This window comes from Mya arenaria, chromosome 14 (assembly GCF_026914265.1).
Source record: "Mya arenaria isolate MELC-2E11 chromosome 14, ASM2691426v1".
Taxonomy (NCBI): Eukaryota; Metazoa; Mollusca; class Bivalvia; order Myida; family Myidae; genus Mya; species Mya arenaria.
This window is the reverse complement of record NC_069135.1, coordinates 7,539,533-7,564,667: the sequence shown is the minus strand read 5'-3', so window position 1 is coordinate 7,564,667 and position 25,135 is coordinate 7,539,533. Positions and strand designations below refer to the sequence as shown.

Below are 25,135 nucleotides of genomic sequence, written 5' to 3'. Positions count from 1 at the left end.
TCATTTCTTTAGATGGTCACGGAAGGATAAGAAAGGGAGAAGGGGCAGCGCAGGTTTGTGAAAATTTGGTTTTAAGATTTGACTCTCCTTTATGGTATAATTATGCTTAGCTTTAGTGTACTGACTTTATTTTGGGAATGCTTGAAAGTTCCCATTCCATATCTAGTTCCAATAAGATAGTACAATATAAAGTCATTTAACAAGAGCTAAAATTATGTTGAAGTAATCTCCAAGTGTATTTTAGCGAGTGATGGGAGTGACATCATACCCAAACTCCATCGGGAGACAACCATGCTGAAACAACTACCCACCATTCCACAGGGACGTGTCCCCGGTAAGATTCCATTTGTTGTGGCGTATTTTGTTTCGTCATTTTGAGTGAAACATACTATATACAGTATTAACTGTTTTATTTGCATGTATATATTTCAGATGACGAGTCATCAAAGAAGAAACGCAATTTCGGAAACTGGGTAAGTAAACATGTGCTTTCTCCCTTAATAGCGATGCTAAATTATCCGAATCGTTTTTAATTTCTGTTAAAATCTGTTTTAAAGTTCTGCTAAGTATCGCTAGTTCTTATTGTAAATATTTGTTTCGGATTATGTGATTTATGGCCCTAAGTAGGAATCACCGAAATAGAAATTTACCACTGTTGCAAGTTAATTAAATGTCCATATTTGAAAATAAACATTGCCAAGAACTAATAGTAACTGCGATTTGATGCGACACAAACGTGTACGTATGTTACAGTCTGACGACGAGACAGACAACCAGGTTGAGAAAGAAATAAAGGATGAGCCCGAGCCGCCACCCAAACTAGAGAAAGGTCCGTGTTTGTATGAATTGCTCTTTATCCATTTAATGTATTCAAGCAGTGTGACATGATGCGTATTGTGTATTAAAAGTAATCTACTTATGTATACACCATAGACAGTAGCTTTTTCATCTGTTCCATTTTATACATTTTTTTTAATTAATTGAAAAGGAATACAAGTGAAGTGTTTAAGCATGCGATGTTTGCTTGGTTGCTTAAAATATAGATTCTACAATATATCCCGGACCTTTGCATATGAAATACCTCCCGATCATGTTAAAATCAACCAAATAAATATATATATGGCAAAAAAAACATAGTTTTTTCAATTTAAAAAGTTCATAGAGTTTTATGCTCGATACGAATGTGTTTGTATGCAGAGCCGTCCACGCTGTTCGAGGTAGGGGCTGACGGGAAACTGCGGCTGCGTAACAACTGGAAGAAGATCGACCTTAGCAAGATCACAAAAGAGGAACTGCTCGCGCTCGGTATTGACCCAAACCTCTCCGCCAAGGAGATCGCCAAGAAACTCAAGGTAACAGGGAATTTATGAATGTTTAATTCTCTTAAATATTATTTTTCAATGGTAGAATGCTTCTTAAATAAAAGCCCTTATGAAAGTCTCTGTAAAATGTACATTTATAATAGAATCGACCAGAATCAATAATAAGCAGGAAATCCTGAAGTTAAGTTTGATTTATGCAAAGCATGCGATAGTGTGTTTGGTTTATATACTTAAATCGGTTTTATTATTCATTTATTAAATTTGAAAAAAAAATGTGAATTTTATGAATTATTTGCGAATAGGCATATCTGTGGTCTTTCATTCTCATTCATCAGAGGTTTGATTATGGTAAATATGTGGTACGCATAGCATCATCACTCCGGTGAGCGAGAATGTGGTCTTTGAAAGAGCATGATTATTACAATTCTAAAATTGTTGTAGGATCACGCATATGGGATTTAATGATAAAACACCCTAAACAGGTTGCCAATCCATTGTGAGCCGAATACTGCATGTACATTGCCTCCTCAAAAGCATAGAATTCTTTCAATTAGAGAGTTAGACGTTGGTTCTGACTATCGGTACGATGGCCAGATATGGGTGTTTTTGTAATTCCAAAATATTTGTAAGATGCGCGTAATCAAATAACGAAATAACATTAATAGGGCAGGTTAAACATAAAGTTGCAACGAGAGATAAACATCAACAGATTACAACAATAAAAGCCAAGTCTTTTTGCATATTTTCGGTAAATGAGGCATTAGTGAAAATACATCTTAGCTTTTTTACATTGAAACGCTTAAGCTTACCATACAGCCCTAGATGGGAAACGTGAGATGATCCTGTTATATTTAAATACAGTGTAATTGATGAAGCAGCTTTAGTAAGTGTTCATGCGACTCTATCTATCATGTATATGTGTGCTGCAGCAAATGTTCGGTAAGGACGTCCAGATCGTTCAGGACGGTGTGTTGATCGGAACGAAGGGAATACACGAGTACGACCGTAACGTGGATGACGACACCCTCGCCCGGGACCCGGACCTAGACGTCAACACACGTACGTATAATGAAAACATTGTGATATTAAATTGCATGTCATAAAATCAGCCACCCAATATGGTGTTTATTTAAATGACCTCTGAAGGTTGACATCAGCACAACATACATATAGACGTGGAACTCATGAGCACACAGTATTTAAATGAAAACTAATTCAACGCCTTTAAGTACGTTAAGCGATCGTAAAACGCTGATGAACGGGAGTGAATTACGTGTGTAAACATACAAATAACATATCCACCGATCCAGGAAATATATCCAATCAGCGTCTACATGTCACTTTAAAGTGATTGGCGAGGCTATATGCATTCATAAATATACCGTTGCAGTTACGGGCGTGCGGCGCGTTAACGTGATAATGACGCGGGGCGGCCAGGAGCTGCAAGATCATATGAAGAAGGTCATACGCCTCAGCAAGCTCGTCGACCAGTACGCAAAGGATCTCGACGAAAAAGGTAGATCATTGTTATTTAGATTAAGAATATATATTCTACTTGTTGCTTAAGATGCTTTATAAACAAATTTTGACGTAATAGCACTTAACAAGATGTCCATTCAGAAACAGAAAAAAAATAAGGAGTTGAATAAATCATTTAAATTTCACTTGGAAATTTTGTCAACTTCGCTGAAAAAGACGATATAATTATGATAGAGTCTTAGAGAGTCGCTCACTCTACACTGAAGGTTCTGTATGTGTTTATAGCTGACATCGACTTCCTGTCCCATTACCGGCTTGTGGATCCTGCCATGATCGAGGCGTATGCTCGCGCATTCGTCGTTGAGGACGGGGACCTGGATGCAGTCATCAATACAAACGTAATCATGGATATTTATATTCAGTTTTTAATGAATCGGCGATTGTCAGTTTGAATGAAAGATTTTCATGGAAGAAAAAGTAAAGAATGCGTTTAAAAAATCGGCTCCTTACATGCTCGTGTTTCATGTTCCAATAAAAACACTGCTATTGCCATATTGCGATTAACAAGACAAACAACAATATTGTTTATTCGCAGGAGGCGCGTGTTGCCCTGGACGGTGTGCCCTCCATTCAAAACATGACGTCCAAGCAGATGGAGTACGTGATGCGCGTGCTCAAGATCGACGAAGCCACCCTGATCACCTTCCGGATGTTCGCTGTCGTCACAGCGCTCTGTGAGAGGGTTACCCACATGGAGTACGTAAACAACGTTCCTTTTATTCTTTAGTAGTTGAGAAGTGTTTCATGAGTTGATTGTTTGATTGATTCGACCATTATCAGTTATTTATTTCCTTCTATTATTTGCACATGGCAATCGTACGGACATTTATAAACTGGAGATAGTGAACGGACGCCATACAATTGTCCTTATACCGAATGGACATTTTAAAAAACTCCTTACATACTTATTTTCTTGTCAGTTCCCACGCGTAAAATCTAACACACGTTGGTAGACAAGGAATGAACACAAGCTACACAGAAAATACTTTACTCAATATCCATTCTTTCTTAAACTATTTGTATATCTAACGAGATTTCACACAACCATATTCTTCTTAAGTTCGTTAAGCCAGCGCCTCCTGGAGATCTGTAACCTGGCTGACATTGAGCGGAAGTTGGAGCTTTACAAAGCGATGTTCTACACGAACACGGAGTCAGACAGGGACGCTAACTACATCACTTCCGAATCCCTCAAGATTGAGCTGATCGCCGGCGGACTGAACTGGAAACAGCAGCAGTACATCATGGAGAGGATGGAGCCGAACCAGTTCGGAGATGTACGTTATCTGCATTATGTGGCTGGTGATTCTAGAAAATGTGAAGCCCATTTGTATAACTAATTGAATCCATTGAAATATGATATGAGAATAATTTATAACAAAATGGAAGTTATCAATACTGCAATTGCTATTCAATTCTAAGTTAAAAGTTATGAACTACTAGTATATACATTTGAAATTATTCTGTCACGAAATCATTTGTCTTAACAATCAAATGATAGTTCTATATGTCCCACCAGATTTCGTTCCTGGACTACATGTGCTACATCCCGCTGTTCTTGTCCATGCACGACAACATCGTGTACAACCCTCTCGATATGTCGAACCAAAAGTACCAACAACCGCCCCGCGAGCGCCCGCCCTCCGTACAAAGGGACATGAACCCGCTAGGTAAGACAAAAGTGTACTTGCAACGATACGTGTTCATCGCTAGGTTTCCATTACTGATGGCGCAAACCCAAATGGCAATGCAGTTTATTATAAGAACGGGAATCACAACTCTGGACTTTTTGAGTCTAGATGAGTTATCGGCGTGCACGTGTTCAAACATCGAACAGTTCGTCATGTATACATGCACTAAGCATTCTGTCCATTTATTTTTATTGTTACTGGGTAATGAAGATTAGCATAAATTCTACGACAAGTGCAGGATTGAGTACCAGTTTTGATTTTGAATTGATATTCCCTGTTGTTATGCTGGTAACCCAACATTTATTGAATGAGTAATAACCCCGTGTATGGCCGTGTGCGTTATATATTTGTTCCGTTTGGTCTACTGTTAATCTCTGTTTCATGTACCAGCGTATATAATAAGCGTGTCTTGTATCCCCCACACAGGATGTGATCTGACGAAGCAGTCCGCGTACTGGGTGCGGAAGAAGGCGATGGAGATGATGTCAGGGACCTCGAATAACGCCGTGCAGGTCTCGCGTAGCTACATGGACATACTCAAAAGATACAAGGCAGACAGATACACCAGGTACGGCACCTGTACAACGGGTTGGATGTATATACATGTAGAACAAATATATGTAACGGCTTGGGCATTTGATACTAAGTTGTAGTAAACTGTTTCTGGTTTAACTCATGCTTAATACAAATGATGTCACACAAAATGTGTAGCACATTGCATATCCGTAGAAGTATGAATCGCTTCGCACTCCATCGAAAGTTGACCTTGGTCCATATGCATACTAATGAATCAGACTTATTTCCTTTATTGTTTATACATGGTAATTTTGTGCAATTCAGGTTGAAGAAAGTAGATGATCAGCGAGCAAAGAATATGTCGCTGGTGAGGGAGCCTACGGCCTCTTCTATATCTGAAGACTCTGGAGATATGATCTACTGACGTACTCCGCTATAACGCGATATTCTCCATGCTCCATAATAACGCCATGCGTTCGTGACATGATGTCCTTCGTCCGCATATAACGCTGGCGACTCTCCTAGCAGCCGCGTATTGACACTTTGCGAACTGATACACGCACCGCCCCTGGTTTATGTTCACTGGAGCACACCTATACAGCACTTTGTAGCATAAACACAAGTTGTGGTGTCCTTAAAGGTTTTCCTACGCTAGGAAGTATTTATAATCGAAATACCGTTGTGTATTATTTCATACTGAAATTTCAGATTTTATAAATTCTACAATAGGATAACTGACTCTACAAAGAATTATTTGGTTCAAGAAATTAATTAATTTTGTTCTTGTCAGTGCTATAAAATGACGAAGTGTGAGATATTATGATTCAAGTTTATGAAACATACATTTAGGTATTTTTCTTGTTCTTTTATACTTTGTTTCTTGTTTTTCTAAAAGAGAACTTGATAATAAATATGAAAAAGCCGTAAATATTTTATTCTATTAAAAATTGATATCCGGGTATAATACCAAACTGAGCTTTTTTAAACAGACATACACAAAATAAACATGGCATGTAACATTGAGTTCATCCGTGAACAAATCCAATACTCGTACAGACGCGGTGTGTTACTTCGCTAGCTGTTCCCAGCGTTTAGAGCAGTCGATCTTCCCGCCTCCGCAGAGAGCAGCGTGCTTCTCTCCAAACTGGCTTATCACAAACTGTCCTGTCGGGGCATGGTTATAAAGCCCACAGGATTTCACAAGTGAGATGTCCGAAAACGGCGACGGAAATTGAGCACCCTCATTCCAGTCCTTTGGCCTTGAAGTGCACAGCACGTGCATCAGCCCTACAGAGAAGGCAAGGGCAATGTGTTCGCCCACCTCGGCCGTGCTGGCATCAATACTCAGAGACCCCGTCTCAAGATCAATATCAACCGACTGTAGTTTAAAACGTTTCACTGGAGATGAACGGCTGTATTGTAGCGTAACACTCTCGGTCACTTCTTTGGTTAAATGAAAGAACTTGATCTGCATTGTTCCATACGAAATACTGTCCCCATCATCTGGAAGGATTAATCATATAGTTACTTAAAGATCTAGCTTAGCTATAACTAAACAACCGTTTTATCTAAGTACATGTAATGCTATTTCAAGTTATTGAATTGATGGCATAAACCGGAAACTAAAACGAAATTAAAGTACGTTTGGCAGCAATAAGTATGAAACCATTATGTTATTTTCTAGCACATAAGGTTTTGAATTGCTATTGGAAACAAGAGATGTTTGTCAGGGGTCATCTACTAGTAACGCCCAAGTTTTTTTTAGCTTTGTCAAGTTATCACTCGGACATGATTTTCAAATTCAATGACATTATGCACCTTTGACCTAATGACCACTAATCAATAAGGGTCATCTTCTGGTCACACCAAACCTCCATGTCATGTTTAAACCTACAGGTCTATGCGATGTCCAGATATCACTCTGACAAGAGTGACATTCAAGGTCATCGTGACCATAACCATTGATCTAATGACCTAAAAATCAGGGGTCATCTACAGATCACATCCGAAACCTCCATGTCAAATTTTAGGGAAATGGGCACATGCATTGTAAAGTTATCACTCGGTCAAGCTTCTCGCGTTTAAGGTCACTGTGACTTTTTTGATCTGTGGTTTTTGATCTGATGACCTCAAAATCAATTCGGGACTTCTACTGGTCACGCCCAATCTTCATGCCAAGTTTGAGGGACATGGGTGCAGGCATTGTCAAGTTATCATTTTGACAAGCTGATGGCATTCGATGTCATTGAGACCTTGACTTTTGACCGGATGATCCCCAAATCAATGAGAGTCATCTACTGGTAACGCCCAACCTCTAAGTAAAGTTTGAGAACCATAGGTCCAAGCATTGTCGAGTTATTACTCGGACAAGCTTTGGTCAACCGACCTACGGATCGACATTCTGACTGACCGACCGATACGTGGCAAAGCAATTTACCCACTCTTCTTCGAAAGTGGCCATATAAAACGGTTACCGTTCTGTTTCTGTACTGTCTTGGACGGTATCCAGCGGCCAACAAGTATCCCCCAGTCGCCCTTGTGGCTCTTGATGGTCATTGCATGATCACCTTCACGTGGATTCAAACAAGGCCGGCTTGAGCTAACCTGTATGCATGTACAACAACTATGTATTCGGAAGAAATCATCTATGAGTATTTACTGGCCGTTATGTCGCTTGTGCTAATTACAAGAACGAAGTTAGACATATTGGGCAGATTGTTCAGAACTATGTTTAAGTCAACGTTGTTAACGTCAAGGTTGTTAACTCTAAAATTGTTACGGCGTTCGACGTTAAATGGTTACACTTGTGATCTGCTGTAACAAGAAGTGAGACAAAAGTGTTAGCTGTACATGTTTATACTAAAATATGTGAGCACACCATCGTGTATTTTATGATTGAAAGGTCACAATGATGTCGTTTATCACGTTGTTAACTTAAACAAAGTTCTGAGCAATCAGCCCATGATTAAGGGAACAGAAGATTCTAAGCACCCAAGCGTCCTAGTAAAGAGCATTCGTCATTTATTTCAACACTACACAAAGATTTTAAATATAAGAACTCACCTGGGATGTCAGTGGTAGCTGGTCGAGGTGTGTCAGGCTGGCGAAGGCCACAGGTTTGTCCTCATACAACACCCTTACACAGGATAGAGTCAGTGGTGAGCTCTGCAGCACTCGAACAGTGAACAGAGTCTTACCATCACCATCCAAGAGGCTGAGAGAGTAGATAACGCCATTATTAAGATTTTAAACTTATCAACATACAGTCAGGTATTTTAAACGTCTTCAATATGAATTAAAGACGGGAAATTACCGTTATAATTACTGCAAGTTTACAATTGCATAATGTAATAATCTTAATAATCTTAAACATAACTGATTCAAACAGAATTGTATAATGTCTATTTAATTAAATATCAGTCAAAACATTTTAAAGTTTAGAACCCACGTGTGAATAGCTTCGCGACATTCATTGGGTCTTCCAGTAGGCAGCCTTTCCAGCGGCATGGGTCCCCACGACTGCCGGACAGTTTCCGGTACGACAGACGACTTGAACTCCCCGGCCTGTATGACTAACTTGCATGTATTTGGCTGTATATTCCTAATCGAGCCCTGCAATTCTAGCTGAGCACTTCGCATGTCCACATTACAATCAAAATTAGTTTCTTCTTTTGAAAGACCATTTTTCACCAGCGAGGCAATATCTATCACTCCTGTAGTTAATTGTTCATACTTCGTACCAAAAAGTAAGAATTTTGTTTTTTTCTTCAGTGAAATCAGCAAACTTCGTTCCTTTTCGGTAGTAATTGGTAATATGACAGAGTCAGGCGCCCATGAAATGAAATCATTTTGTTTTGTCTGTGACGGCAATGCCGTTTCAAACACGTGCTTGTTCGTCTCAGGTCTGTCTGTTGTTATTTCTAAAACACAGTCGTTGATACTGATGCCTGCATCTACATCCGTCAATTTAAATTGGTCAAATTGGATCTGAAAGTCTTTGCTACTCATTGATATGAGGTCATTTGAAGACAGATCGTAAAAATATCCAGCATATGGATAACCACGATACATAGCCCCATATGACGCGAAAGGCTCGTCAAATAAAGATTGCCATTCTTCTGAAGTGCTTTTGTGACATGTGACAAGATCTGAACCCTCGGTTCTGTCATTCGTGGAGTCATCATGGTTAAAAACGAAGCCAACAATTCGCTTCGTGTCAGCTGCATATGCCAGTGGGTTAACTTGGTGGGAATGCCACATGAGGTCTTGGTCGAAGCACGGAGTAATAAAACCATTCACCTTTGTCCGGAGATAGAGAAACTGCTTGTACCTTTGTAGGGAGTCTTGCAAGTAAAGCGTGTCCTGATAGTGAGGCAGTGAAACTTGGTAGAAGAACACGCCCTGGCGTGAGGCCGCTGCAATAATATCGTAGGATATCTTCGAAGAAAAACTTTCGAGCTTCGATTCATCAAAAGGAGCTTTGTAACTTGGATGGAATGGTTCGTCTGGATACTTTTCTGACCACAAAGACGTTGCCCGTTTCTGGTCCGTACCAAACTGCCACTTATTCTTTAACGTATGGTCAACAACACTTCCACATACAGCCTTGCAGTCATCGATGTACTTTTTGGGGGACAGCATGTGACAATGCCACATCCACTCGACATCAAGCGGCCCGGACAACTGTTTCCCGGGGTGGTCTGCAGCGAGCGGCAGCCAGTATCGTTCGTATCGGTAGAGGGCACGCCGCAAGTTGGCCACATTTCTGAGAGAGGTTGCTCGATCTATAGCACACAAAAACTCTAGGTGGTTGTGGGCCTGACTCACCAAGTCGACACTGAAGTGGAGCTTCCTGGCTTCCTCGATCTGGTCCATGATATGGAACGTTACGTCCCTGTATGAGAAGAAGTTACACCGCCACTATACTGTCATTCGCGCATGCACTGCAAAGGAACGAAACAATTCCTTAACCTTAAATCATGCACTCGCCAATTCGCATTGATTTAAAATGCATTTTTTTGGTACTCAAATGCATATAAATAAACCAAGAGCGCCACGGAGCGCATGACAACGACCGTCCGTTGTTTTACAGTCACAGAAGGGACATTACTCAAATAGTATTTAAGCAAGAGTAATGGGCCTTGCAATACATAAGCTTATTTCTCTGGTAGCATTATACAAAGTTTCATTTGAATATATATATTAGACGGCTTTTGACTTATAAAGACACCAAGGCTATGAAAAACAGCCAAAATATGTAATAGCACGTTATATATTGAAATGCCTTAAACCAAAATTTCCTAAGTTTGTGTTAAGGACGTTTAGTATGTGTTCTCAATGTTTTCCTATTTAAAATAATGCTAGGTATTCTCAAAAGCCATGATCTTTACCTATGCATTTAGCAATGTTTACAATGATTTCTGAGTCAAATGGCATCAAAGTATGAATTTAATGTTTTGTTATACATGTATATAGCCAAATATAATATTCAATTCCGCTTGTTAATGCGGATACTTTTTATCTTCCCTCGGACCATTTCTTCGCGGATCAATGTTTTTGAATAGTGTGTATTTCAAAATAATGTAAAATTTACTGTAGATTATATATGTTTATATTTTATTGATAATTGATTTTACAAGAATATGGTATGAAGTGATCATAAAGTTAATGAATCAAATGTGAAATTACATAAACTATTTCTAAATCTAATTCTAATAGATCTATAATTGAGAAATAAACACACTACTTACCTTTCTTCCGTTTTATAATACCGGTCACAGTTAAGAATAGACACTACAGGTAAACTCGCGTTAAGCAATCCATGAGGGCTGACTAATAAACAACAGTATTTCAAAATGATCTATTAAAGTACTACTATTTATAATCTATAACATTGTTACACCTTAAACATAATTAATAGTTTACAATAATTATTCAGGATTAATAATAATAATAATAATAATAATAATAATAATAATAATAATAACAATAACAAAAATGATGATGATGATGATGATGATGATGATGATGATGATGATGATGATGATAATAATAATAATAATAATAATAATAATAATAATAATAATAATGTAAACTAGAAAAGAAAATTCGTATTGTATCCGGATAAAATTGATCGTTTTTCAAATCGGATAAAATGTAATTTTTTTTTTAATCCATTTACGGTATTGACACGTTATTTTAAAAATGTTTCTCACTATTGAAATGTTTATCGTGCGCATTCTCCGTCTAAATGGTCCTTACCAAATCCACTGCCACCATTGGCTCATCCTCACTCTCCATCACATGCCTCATAACTATATAATGCGTAGTGTAGAATCTGCAGGATCGTCTTTGCACACACGTGTATTAGAAAAGCACATGTCGAAGTGATTTTTTTTATAAATTTACACTAAAGCGTATTATTTCCACCGCCATCATTTTGCGTTGTAAATGATGACGCATTCGAAGACATGTGTATAATTATAATTATGAATATTTCTTCAATTATAATCAACAGTTTAACAGTTTTTGTTCAAAAGCTCAATTACTGCAATGTTGACTATTCTAAGGCCCATAATCCTGGCATGTATGTACAAGTCTGGCTAGTTTTCAGAGGGAAACAAGCTCTCATAGATATCTAGGTACAGTGTTCTGAATCGCAAATGGCTTATGTGCTATGCGTTGGTGGTCACATTGTTCTCCAGTTATCCTGCTTACTTAAATAGCGCAAGCATTCAGTCAGAAACCTTGACTTTCGTGGTTGATTAAATCATCGATCACATATACACCGACCAGATTGAATGTAGAGTTTAAATCGAACTGGTAAGAGGACAGTTAATGTAGTGGAAAATATTATGTTTCCAGTCTGCGTATATTTCGCCGGTGCTAAATTATTAAAATTCTACTAGGTTAATTCCCAATTATTAAATGGCAGGGTATAGTTTAAGGTTTGTTGTTCGTAATGAGAATAACAAGTTGACTGGTAACGCACCTGCCCAATAAACTATTTTTTAAAACTGATATTTGTACAACACAAATATAAACATATATTATACCTTACATAAAACGGTGTCCCTTCTTTGTATATATAATGTCGATCGGTCCGTATATCACTGTATTTTGATAAAAATCCAGTTTTATGACGTCAGCGGTCCATATCATATCTTTGGCTGGTCCGGCCCTCGCAAAAATGTAATATGGACCGCTGACGTCATACAACTGTGTGGCTTGTTTTTTACACAACGGCAACAAATGTCGCAAGTAAACATTATAAGCTATGTTCAATAAAACACATCTAAAGTTCTTTAAAATTATTGAATGGTAATATCAAATGTTCGGTATAATATAAGAAATATTTACACACCACTTCGGGCCATATGGCATTATAAGGAACGGCCAGTCGGCCCCCGGAGGTGAATGCCAACGCCTCGGTCCATATACACATTCGGGGGCTGACTGGCCGGTCCTTATAATGTCATATGACCATCAGTGGTGTGTAATATTTCTTAAATATGCAAGAACATATTCTAAATAATTACAAATTCATATGAACAAATTTGATGAATAGGTAGATCAAATAAACGTTAAAAAATAGTATTTTCGGATTAGTTAAAAATCACTAACATGCTTTATAAATCCGTCTCCAGGGGTAAAACTCGAGATATCGCTTAATGTCATTAATACACCCGAACGCCGCTCTAATCGGAAATGGCAGAAACATATTTAGTTCCGCCTTAAAATGACAATGCTGTGGATAGAGTTATGGTTCGTGCACACTACTCTTCCTCTCGTTGTGCTAAACGGTTAACCATTGTATGAAGTTTAGTTCAATTACATCCAGAACTTCTCAAGTTATGCTCCGGACAAGAAAAAAGTAACGAAGGGCAATAACTCTGTAATTGGCTACCTATAGTTAATGTAAATGTTCATTGTTCTCTCTTTGTTCTTTACCATTGTATGAAGTTTCAATAAAGTCCATCCAGAAGTTTTCAAGTTTGACATTAAAAGGCAATATAATGTAACTGTAATTTTCTAAAAAAGAGATATGGTTCATGACAGTAACTCGAGGGGTGAATGCGAAAATGTTCTAAGTGACATTAAATAAAGAAGCAGATAGAACATTTTCGCTCTCACCCCTCGATGTACACTTTACATCATCCCATTGTGCTATACAATGTATCAAGTGCTATTAGATTAAATCCGTTATAGTTCAAGTAATGCTCTGGACAGGAAAATGTAACAAAGGGCAACTCTGTAATTGGCTTAACTTATGTCATAATTCGTGTTCACTGCACTTTCTCTTTTTCTGCTATATCGTTGCATGAAGTTTTCATAAATACCAAAAGTTTTCAAGTTCTTGTCAGGACAAAAAACCCACACAACAAAGGGCAGTTACCCTGGTATTTGCTACAAAAGAGATAGGGTTCCTGTATACGGCACTTCCTTTCATTGTGCTTTACCGTTGTATATTTTTTATTTAATTCCTTTTGTGAGTTTATAGATATGCCCAAGAAAAGAAAATGTTACAAAGGGAAAAAAACTCCATAATTGACTTAAATAAAGTTATGGTTCCCATACACTGCACTTCCTCTCATTATGTTTTATTATTGTTAAATTAAATTCCATCCAATAGTTTTCATGTTACCTTAAGGACAAGCAAAATTGAAGGGACTAACTGACAACCCACAGCTCTAACCCTCAAACTTTATTAGGAGAATAAAAAGTCTCATAATTTTCTGCCATTAAGAATCACAAAATAACATCGAGTACAACACATTTATTGTATAAGGTACAGAAATAAAACACAACACAGATAAAAGCTGTATATTGCGAAGTATTTAAAATGCGAAAATATAACAGAAATCACATTTTCAATACTTTCCAAAAAAGAAAGTTGCAAAAGCGAAAATTGCGTCATTTTCTAAACACTATGCTTAACAGACAGATAAATCTCTAAATAACAATCCACTATCACAGGAGTCTAACAAATCTAGCACAATAAATGGTTTATACAATTATTTCAATAACAAAAGCAATAAAAGAATGCCAGAGTATAGAAAACAAGAGCTGTCACAGAGACAGCGCACTCGACTATTCCGTCGCTTTTCAATGTAAGGATTGAAACGTTTTGGCAAAACATGCAAGGATCACTGTTAGATTAGATTTTAATGCAATACCGGTACATGGTGTGCTGAGATATTAACATAAATGTGGTTCCATGCGAAATTTTAACGAGAATTTCTAAGTCTAATAATAAAGGGCCATTATTTGCAGAATACAGTATAAATCTAACTTGGTTATTCAATTAAGTTGGGTGGTTGAATACCATTGTATAAAGTCTCAAAGCAATACATCAAATAGTTGCTGAGATATTATCCTATGCAACATGCAAGACCTTAACCAGAATTTCTAAGTCGCATAATTAAGGGGCAAAAATTATATATTATAAAAGATAGAGTTATCTTACTTGATTAAATAAGAAGGTTTAATAGATGGGAGCCTGTGTGTAAAGTTTCAATGCAAAACATGATGTATTCACTGAAGTATTGACTAAAAAGTGGTTACATGCAAAACCTTAACCAGAATTTTTATGTCGAATAAAAAAGGGGCCATTATTTTAATTTAATGCAAACTGGAGTTATCTTACTTGGTTATTTAAGTAGATTGGATGGTCGAGTACAATTGTATAAAGTCTCAATGCAATCCATCAAGTAATTGCTGAGATATTAACCTATGTGTGCTTACATGCAAAACCTTAACCAGAATGTCTAAGTCAAATAATAAAGGCCCATAATTTGCATTATATTCAAAAAAGTGTTGGGAATACATATCTAATGTTTCAATGCAATACATGATATATTTGCTGAGATATTGACTTAAATGTGGTTACATGCAAAACCTTAACCAGAATTTCTAAGTCGAATAATAAAGGGCAATTATTTTGCATTAAATGCAAACTAGAATTATCTAACTTGGTTAATTAAGTAGGTTGGATGGTTGACTAACATTGTATAAAGTCTCAATGCAATACCTCAAGTAGTTGCTGAGATATTAACCTATGTGTGCTTACACGCAAAGCCTTAACCAGAATTTCTAAGTCAAATAATAAAGGGCAATTATTTGCATTAAATGCAAACTAGAGTTATCTAACTTGTTTAATTTAGTAGGTTGGATGATTGAGTACCATTGTATCAAGTATCAATGCAATACCTCAAGTAGTTGCTGAGATATTAACCTATGTGTGCTTACACCAAAACCTTAACCAGAATTTCTAAGTCGAATAATAAAGGCCTATTATTTGCATTATATTCAAATAATTGTTATCTAACTTCATTAATTTAGTATGTTAGATAGTTGGGAATACATATCCAAAGTTTCAATGCAATAACTGATGTATTTACTTAGATAATGACTTAAAGGTGCTTACATGCAAAACCTTAACCAAGGTGTGACACCAACGCCGCCGCCGCCGCCGCCACTGCCACCGCCAGAGTGAGTAGTATAGCTCTCCTTATTCTTCGAATAGTCGAGCTAAAAAGCAATTCAATAAAAATATGTTTATCAACATACCATACCCAAAGCAGTTAACATTTTAAATAACAAATCAAACAGCCCTTTGTTGAACCGAGCTTTTGTGGTAAATTATAGATACTATTATTTGTGGTTAAATGTTCAAGGTAAAGTCAATGAGATTCATTCAGTAATGCATTGGAAACTACAAGCCACAAGGACAGGCCACATATCTTGTTTAATGGTACAGGGAGCATATTGTTCTGCATGGAATTGAAAGAGATATGACTGGCTATTTTTATAGAAAAACAACAACAACAACAACATAATTATTATAAAACTAGCCAGACATATTTTACACATTTAAGAACCCGGTAGGCTTCATATAAATTATTCAATTTCCAAAACCTTTCACTTCATTATCTAACTGCTAGTAGTTATAAAACAAACATCTTAGAATAATCTGGTAATGGCTGTTAACTTTCAATGGCAAAAAGTATTACCTCAATCTTAAGACAGATCCTAATTTTCTATAGAAAATATATACAAATATATATTCCCTCATCAATAACAACCAGAAATAAAATATAAATGATATAAACATCGTAAAAATAAACAACATTCATTTATAAAACTATAACAAAACACAATAACTCATGAACAGGAATTCAGCGAGCCACAAAAAATATTAGATTTATAACCTAAATGCACAAACTCAAACCGTTTTCATCTATATAACTTAGTACTATTGTTTGCAAATGTGCTTATCAATCTGACAAATTCAATTATGCACCAAAAAGACAGTCAATATGTACCAGCTCAATGGTGGCTGCAGGCAGTCTGTATGACATCTACATGCTTCACAACCGAGAGAAGAAAGAGGGGTCAGTCCAGTTAAATGGGAGCTGACCTGAGCCTTCAGGTTCAATAAATCAACTCCCAAGTGAGGCTTAGAATATTAGAACCCCAGCTAAGACAATCATCCCATCCTATGATAATCAGAGCCAAATGAGAAATTTAGAGCCAACGCTTCACTAAGTAAGTTCAATGTGATAAGAATATGTCAAATCGCTGAAGTTGGCAGTAAGTATTTCTTTAATGCTTAAACACAATTGACAGGACAAAGATGTTGCTCACTTGTTGGTTTTAGGAGATGCAAAGGCCACAATTGATCACTGAATGCTACAAAACCAAATGTTCACTTGCAAACAGTAGTATAATTATAAAGAAAGTTGTCAACATGCAGTTTTATAATTCTCAACTTCATACTTTCTGTCAATTTATTGAAATATAACGGTGGAGATTGTACGATTGCAATATATATCACCTCATGAACACCAAAAGTAAATTATTCACTCGTGGCAAAGCCATTCAAGAAATATTACTTTTAGTGCTCACTCAGTGAAAAATTTGCACATCTTTATCTGAAACAAACAATTACCCTTTATAATTAATATATCTATATATAAATCAACTTATCAATTAACATACAGACCCTGGGATATCAGAAATAGCTTGTACCCTATAATTGTACTCTGGAATTTTTCCTCACTAGATTTTGTCGAAATACATGTAATCTTAAAAAAAAGCCCCAGGCTGTTTTTAAGAATAGAAATACATGTTATTCATATATATATATTTTTTTTAATACAACTGAACACAAGACCAAGCAAAATTATGCCATGATATCATCATTATAAGTAATGTAAAAACATATCTGTTAACTGACCAAATTCAAACATTTGAACAATTTAATAAACTGTCATAACTATAACATTTAAAGATAAAGAAAATGTAATAAGCCCTAAAAACCATAGTTCTATTTCAAACTTTTTATATTGAAAATAGAGGTAGTAGTTGAAAATGAGAAACAATTTCAACCAAATTGAATTTTCAGGTTTTCTTTCTGGTTTTTTGTATTAACTTTGAACACAACATCATGAGTTGAATAATACCTTTCCATTCTAAGGCTTTGAAATGTTCATATTTGCATATTGAATATAATAATGTGTACAGACCAATATGGTCCACTTTAATTTCAATAACCACAACACATAGTAAATATATTTTAAATCACAACAGAAAAACACTTTAAACAACGATTCACTTATCAGCCATTTTTAACAGGCTTTGTCATGAAAATGTAGGTACACACATATACAAGAAATGATCTGCAAGTATTCCCGGTATAAGGTTTTGTGAAAATATCAAGTGCAACCATCATAAATGACCGTGATACTATTATGAAAGATGGCTGAACTGGCTGATGAAATATAACTTGCAATATAATCAAAAAAGCTTACTAACACTTTTAAGCCAAAAAACTCTAAAAAATAATTCTACAAATAGAAAGTTGCATTACCGGTACTCCATTTTGTGTGCTGTATTGCATGCACCCTCGCACATCTATGATTACCCATGTTGAAAGCTATCGTCGATAATATACCCATATTATCCATATTACTTTGAGCAGAATGAGAACTGGCACTACCGTTAAAGTAACATTTTGTTGAACACCAAGCAATTACCTGCATTATTGTATTAGAATAAAACACATGAGGATGAAAATATAAGATTGTGCACCAAAACAGATTACATCTTATAAATCATATTGTACTGAGAAGTAACAGATAATTACATTGTATAGTGATGTTAGAAAAATAATGCATTCAGTCCACTCCAGGCCCTGAAAACAACATGTACATGCAACAGGCTTGTAGCTAGGCCCCATGAATCTATCAATGTTGCTTTGTATTTGAAAAGTTGCTATGCATTCCACACCTTTGAGTGATACAAAAGGCAAAGCGTAATACTATTGCCAGACAGGGCCAATCACAGGTTTCCTGGTATCTAGATTTTGCCAGAATTGGGGTGATTATTGTAGTCGACACACATTTCTTTTTGCATGTTTCTTTTTAAAGTTAAAGATCCAAACTTGCTTTAGTCAAGATTGCATAGATGTAAATGAATTTCTCTTCACATCATTTTGAAAGAAGACATATATTTTCCTATAATTTTAGGCTTTTGTTACCTTAACCTGATTTATGTATTACCAAAATTATGCAAATATTTCTTAACATTTTTATCAAGTGTTTATATTTTGGTCTTTCCTAGTAGAAATTTTCATTTTTTTTCTCAGTGGGTCACCCCTTCCCAATCCAACCCATCTGCAGCCCCAATGTTTAATACCTTCCTACATGCCTGTGCACAGAAGCAAAACAATTTAACATATTTTGATAATTCCCAGAATTAACACAGGTATTTCATGTACTGCACATCTAAGCAAATCAAGTAAACATATCTTTGCAATGAGAACTATATGATTCAAGGTATGATATATATTCTACCAACTCGTTAACTGCCATTCCAAACTACATAAGGACTGATACAGCACTTATTTCCTGAACACATGTAAAATATATTTCTCTACTTTTAACAGATTCATGCTTAAAATATGAATAAAAACAACTGTAATACATGTAGCATATATATCACATCATACTCAGATGCAATGGGAAGAAACAAATTAAATGGTGTTGTCCTTCCTTCTTAATAGGCACAATGTACCTGTTACATACAAATACAAGTATTTAATCTACAATAATGACGCTAAGAAAACCATTGTTTGAGTACAAGTTTTTACCTTCCCTAACTTAGCCCCCACATCCACCGCCGCAACCACCCCCACATCCACCCCCGCCACAACCCCCTCCCCCTCCACAACCTCCACCTCCGCCACAACCTCCACCTCCACCACAACCTCCGCAACCCCCACAACCACCCCCATCACCATCACCACCCCCTCCACAGGCTGCCCCATCTGCCCCGTCCCCTCCACACGCTCCACCCTCACCGCCATCAGGTAGCCCATCCCACCCATCGCTGTAATCCACAACCCCACCACCACACATGGCACACATGTGGCTTCCATAGTGCTGTTGGATGTAATAGTTGGAGGGCGTGGTATACAGCAGGCCTGCAGCCACAATGAAGGTCATGTCATCAGAGGGTATAGACTGGACGGCCTTTTTACCTCGAGTTGTTGACTTTGGCTTCACCTGGGCACCCTCTTTCCAGCCAGTCGGTCTTGGGACACAAAGCACATGCAAAAGAGACACAGAGAAGGCAAGTGCGAGGTTTTCTGCTACTTCACCTAATTCAGTATCAATCTTCAGAATCCCTTTCATCAAATCAACTTCTGACGACTCAAACTTAAAGGCATAGCGGTTCTGCAGGTAGCCAAGAGTTATGGAAACAATCTTGCCAGTACTCACTTTGTAGAACTTCAGCATCAAAGTACCAGGGGATCCCTTTACACCATGTTTTTCTGAAAGTATAAACGAGGTATAATTAAATTTGTTATTTCAGTAAAGTATATTTCATTTGTTTATTTTACATGGACACAACACTTGACAAGAATTCAAATTATTACATGTTACAAGAATCATAATGGAACCGTTTAAAATACATGTTAAACTATCATCTACATTGAGGACTTTGGAGTTTCATATTTTCAAATTGATGAATAAAAATAAAGTGAGCGATCAAAACTAAAATTAGTGTATTGGAATAGGTGTCTGCCTCTCATTCAAGAGGTTGTGGGTTCCCCACCAGGGGATCATTCTAGAGGCCTTTCAAAATAGTTTCAACCCAGGAAACAGACTTTTGAGTGTTTCTAGAAGCTGTCAGCTTACGTCACAATCAAGCTAAAAGAAATTAGTATAAACCAAATAAACCAGTTTTCATTGTAGATACTTACGTCTGGTGCCTGCCACGCCTTTCTTGAGCCCGGCCCATCTGCCCACCAGTATGCCCCAGTCCCCAGTGTGGTTTTTAATGAGCACTGCTCGCTCTCCAAGTTTCGGGTTTAATGTCAACCCATTCCTGTCATGCACCTGAATTTAAATTCATATATTTTATTTACAATTGTTAGACAATTGTGTAAGTCACCCCCAAAGTGAACATGCACCTCCTCTAAACTTTATTTTTACAAGCTCTACTTGTGATACCGGTGGCACAATTAATTCTTTTGCCATATTAGTTTAAATTATGCATCATAGTGTATTCTAGACATGTTTATTCCACAAATAAATCAAAACAACTTCATGACTGTGCTAGAGAGAGGCTCAGGAAACAATGATGTTAATTATATCTCCTTTACCTCAGTTGGTAGGGGTAGTTGGTCAGACGCAACCAGGTGAGCGATGGCGGCCATCTTGTCATGGTAGAACACCTGGACCACTGACATCATCAATGGGGCACTGTGAATTGTTCGCACTGTGAAATGCTTCACACCAATGTGGTTCTTCAAACTGAAATATGCCAGAAAATCATCATACATGTAGTTAAAGAGTAAATAATGTATTTTTACATAATATGTAAGATCCATAATCAAAAATGATTGATGTTACTAGATTTCAAGAATTGTTAAAGTCAGTTTTTATCACAGAAATATCTCCTCTTTGCAAAATAAATTTAATTATGTAAAGCAATAAGACTTATGAATAAAGTTTGCCTAATGAAGTAATACCCATCAGTTAAAATTACAGGCATGTGTTATGGAACCCACCTATGAGATGCCACTTGGCACTGATTGCTAACTCCTGCAGGCAGCTTCTCTAACGCAACCGGCCCCCAGAGAGACTTGATGTTCTCCGGGATAATCGCATTCTCATACTTCCCAGCATCTAGAAACAACAGGGCTTGTTCAGCATGTGGAGGACTGTAGTTCCCTGTGACACTCAATACAGTTGGACCAATGCTCAATTGTTCCTTTAAGTCCCCACCACGGCTTGATGAAGGATAACCATCAATCTTCATGAGAATATTGATATTTCCAGACCCTACAACTTCTTTTGAACCAAATATACTCCATCCAGTCTTTTTCTTAACAACAAATTTCAGGACATTGGATTCGATTGTCTTAAAATCAATGTCTATGTCATTCCAAGAGAAAGGCTGCATGCCTGCATCATAGGGTAATTTCAATTTGAAATTTGTCTTCAATATTTTATCATTTGCTGCAGATGAAATTTCTACTTGCAAGTATTTGAATTTCGCTTGCCCGAGCTTCTCATACTGCAATGTGACTTTGTCAAGTTTCAGACGAGTTGTCTTAGTGCAGAATGTGAGGATGTCTTCACCTGTCAATTTGTACAGGATGCCACCTGGTGGTAGCCCACGATACATTGCCCCAAACATAGCAAAATTCTCATTGTAATGTAGCTTCCATTGTTCTCTTGTCTTCAAGTCTGAATTTGCCAATTTTGATCCTTCACTTCTGTCATTTACAGTGTCATCATGGTTAAAAAGATGTCCAATGATTCTGTTTGTATCAGCAGCATACACACGTGGATTCAGCTGGTGAGAGTGCCATATCAGGTCTATGTCGTAGCAAGGAACAATAAATTCTTTGGGCAGTTTTGTTTTTAGGAAAAGAAATTGTTTGTACCTCTCTAAACTGTTCTTTAAAAACAGTTTGTCCTGATAGTGAGGCAATGACACTTGGTAGTAGAAGACCGCTTGTCTCGAGGCGGCACTGACAACATCATAAGATAACTTTGAGGCAAAGTTTTGTACCTCAGGCTTATTTACAGCATCTGGGTCTGGCAAGAAAGGCTCTGGTGAATATTTTGCAGACCAGTAGGTATGAGCTTTTGTTTGATCTTTTTTGAAGTCAGAAGAACTTTTCAGAGTATGGTCAATGACCATTCCAGACATATTTTGACAGTCATGTGCATACGCCTTGGGGGACAGCATATGACAGTGCCAGATCCATTCAATGTCTAAGGGAGCTGAGAGTTTCTCTTTTGGGTGCTCTGCTGCCAGAGGTAGCCAGAATGTCTCATATCTGTATAATGCGTAGCGAAGAAACGCAGTACTTTTAAGATTTGGATTAGCTTCAATTGTTCTCAGAAACTGAATGTGATATGATGACTGTGTCTCCAGGTTCACATCAAAATGCAGCTTGTGTGCCGCTTTCTTTAATTTAGTCATCCTGTTCTTGTAGGATGATTGTTTTGTATCTCAGACTATCTTAGCTTCAAATATTATCCTGTATGGCTGGAAAGATAAAAGTATTACTGTTACTCCTTTTTGAGAAAAGTAAAATTGATCCTGATAAAAAAAAAAACTAGTTGATAATAATACTGTAGTAATGGAATTGGTGTCCTATGGTCATGATGAGCTGTCTAGAATCTGAGTTAAAGGGGATCTGGTCATTTCGTAACCTTACTATTTTGTAACCGCTCATTCTTGGCTATTTCGTAACGATTGTGTTAGTCATTTCGTAACCGTTGACAAATTGATTGGTCATTTGGTAACCATCAGTTAACGAGGTGTTAAATGGCACACTTATAACCTCGTTAAGTTTATTGCTCAATACCTAATACATATTGCACAGCAACCAAGATAACAATAGGGAAATATCCCACAAATTCCTGCTAATAACAAGCTAACAATTACAATTACTTAATTGAGCGTCATGTTCCATGACACATTCCATTCTGCATACAAACTACAAAAACAGCCTTAAATTCTATATTTTTATATTATAATAAGTTATTTTAACATAAGCATATTTATAATAAGCATATAAAAAGCACATATAACATTCCGATAAATCATTTTATTAATTGAATTAAATGTTGGTTAGTCGTGCTAATTAAATTGATTGCAATTAATGTTGTCTTACTTAATTTCATTGTTTGTTCACACCTTGATAGTAATAATCATAGAATGCACTTCAACATTTATAGTTTTTACTAACTTGTATTTGGAAAATAAAATTATTTATATTGAAGTATGTATTATCCATCATTTAAATGTTTGACTGATGGTTACGAAATGACCAATCGATTTGTCAACGGTTACTATATGACTAATACAATGGTTACAAAATAACCAAGAATGAGCGGTTACGATATGGTAAGGTTACGCAATGACCATAATTCAGTTAAAGTCTCTATGCTGTTTTCTCTGTGCTCTTAAAATTCTTTGCCTCCAGGAATTTCCCACTCAAAACAGTTTTAAGTGGAGGTCAATTATCTATCTCTGAATGATGCCAACTCCCTTTCCCAGTATTACTGACATGCACATTGGGCGTCTGCTTGTTTGTGAAAAGTGAAAAAATATTGACTTGATGGGTGCATCACAGGAAATAACAGTTTTGGGGATAGGTGAGAGATCAAGGTCAATTATCTTTTTATCTGAAAAAACTTTAGACTTTTTTTCTATACACTGACACATAAACTCAGAACTAGAAAAGCATCAACAAAAAGACCCTAAATCGGTCATATATCACCTGAGTCGAGTTGAAACAAGGATAAATATGATGATGATGGCCAAAATGTGAGATTATACAGTGTGATACTTCATGCGGTTGTTGGCATCGATATCTATTAACATTTATTCTAATAACCATGTGTAAAAATAAAGTTCATTTACTTACATACGTAAAAGTTAAAACGTATCTTTCTCTTGCTACAAACAATCACTTCCGGGTACGAACGAGACTGATAACGAAACACAATTCACCTGTTAGTGCTAGTTAAGTAAACATCCACTTTAGGTAAGGTTTGCATATCAGTGGTACTGATCACCGATAACAGCACCTTTCATTATATATCGGCTGTCTAGGATAAGTTTAAAAATATGTCAAAAAGGGGATTTTCCTCTAGGTTGTCTGGATTTGTTACGAAATTCTTTGTCACGTGATTCTATGTAACATTCGGAACAGCTCAACATTTATCATTAGACTGGTACCCTTATTCTCTTTTCTACAAAAATTAGATTTTTATCAAAAAGTAACGAAGAGTACTAGTCTATTTCCCATCGAAAACAACGATTGAAGATGGCCGATGGGTTCCGAATGTCTTTGTTTTGGGTGGTATGAAACCCGGATCATACGGATAACCTCGCTAAATCGAACAGATTTTTTTTGGATATCCCTGTCATTTCGGACCAATTACCATCTCGGCCTGTTCAATTCGACCCAATGGCAAACGCTGCCTGGTTTAAGATATATATAAAAGCATACCGATATTTACACGTTAAACTAATCAATAATTGACCAGGAATCAATGGGACACTGACAAATGGACGACTACAGTGGAGTATTAAAATATGTATTAAAAGTTCAAAATAAAAATAATAACATCGAGAACGTTAACAGAGTATCATGTGTTTTGTTACAGCTGGAACGGTAGGATTAATCTATTCCCAGATTACAGGCGTACTCAACGATACATGTGTTTAAACGCCGCCAAAATCGGAACCCCAGTAGCGCCGCTCTACCATTTAACGCTTTTTCCTTCTTTTTGGCTATATTTGTCAAACTTGATGTTAATTTTGCATGGTTTTGCTGATGTTATTGCCAAAAACTCAAACTGATATGATCTGCATAATCCTTATAAAGCCATGTGCATCCATAATTTCAAGAATTACACCAAAAGTATATGATCGTTAAAGTAATTTCAATCATTTAAAACTATATATATATCTATCTAAAGAACTTTAACAAATTGAACAAAAATAGTTTATATAAGAAAACATGTCAGT

General features: G+C 36.7%; 3 protein-coding genes and 1 long non-coding RNA gene across 5 annotated transcripts; 2 read left to right on the top strand and 2 right to left on the bottom strand.

Moving 5' to 3' along the window:
- The first annotated feature begins 246 nt into the window (after nucleotides 1-246).
- LOC128217644 (uncharacterized) lies at nucleotides 247-836 on the top strand. The gene is made up of 3 exons (XR_008258252.1): nucleotides 247-334; nucleotides 433-473; nucleotides 754-836. It is a non-coding gene; the product is annotated as an uncharacterized LOC128217644 (long non-coding RNA).
- Nucleotides 837-1,181: 345 nt separating this feature from the next.
- LOC128217491 (uncharacterized) lies at nucleotides 1,182-5,587 on the top strand. Its single transcript, XM_052924649.1, has 9 exons — nucleotides 1,182-1,352; nucleotides 2,252-2,381; nucleotides 2,713-2,838; nucleotides 3,087-3,199; nucleotides 3,397-3,557; nucleotides 3,922-4,138; nucleotides 4,381-4,531; nucleotides 4,979-5,120; nucleotides 5,393-5,587. Exons 1-9 carry the CDS (start codon nucleotides 1,182-1,184, stop codon nucleotides 5,490-5,492), a joined length of 1,311 nt encoding a protein of 436 aa, XP_052780609.1. The 3' UTR covers nucleotides 5,493-5,587.
- A 392-nt stretch (nucleotides 5,588-5,979) lies between these two features.
- LOC128217643 (uncharacterized) lies at nucleotides 5,980-10,894 on the bottom strand. The gene is made up of 5 exons (XM_052924924.1): nucleotides 10,819-10,894; nucleotides 8,517-10,011; nucleotides 8,132-8,282; nucleotides 7,543-7,672; nucleotides 5,980-6,571 (listed from the first exon to the last, which is right to left on the bottom strand). The coding sequence occupies exons 2-5, from the start codon at nucleotides 9,941-9,943 to the stop codon at nucleotides 6,135-6,137; spliced, it is 2,145 nt and encodes a 714-aa protein (XP_052780884.1). The 5' UTR covers nucleotides 9,944-10,011; nucleotides 10,819-10,894; the 3' UTR covers nucleotides 5,980-6,134.
- A 2,935-nt stretch (nucleotides 10,895-13,829) lies between these two features.
- LOC128217373 (uncharacterized) lies at nucleotides 13,830-24,314 on the bottom strand. Of its 2 annotated transcripts, none has more exons than XM_052924498.1 (5): nucleotides 24,113-24,314; nucleotides 21,147-22,639; nucleotides 20,739-20,889; nucleotides 20,337-20,472; nucleotides 13,830-19,904 (listed from the first exon to the last, which is right to left on the bottom strand). In XM_052924498.1, the coding sequence occupies exons 2-5, from the start codon at nucleotides 22,571-22,573 to the stop codon at nucleotides 19,231-19,233; spliced, it is 2,388 nt and encodes a 795-aa protein (XP_052780458.1). In that variant the 5' UTR covers nucleotides 22,574-22,639; nucleotides 24,113-24,314; the 3' UTR covers nucleotides 13,830-19,230. The 2 variants fall into 2 exon arrangements, with proteins under 2 accessions (XP_052780458.1, XP_052780457.1); XM_052924497.1 differs by having other exon boundaries at nucleotides 24,027-24,313.
- Nucleotides 24,315-25,135: the final 821 nt, after the last annotated feature.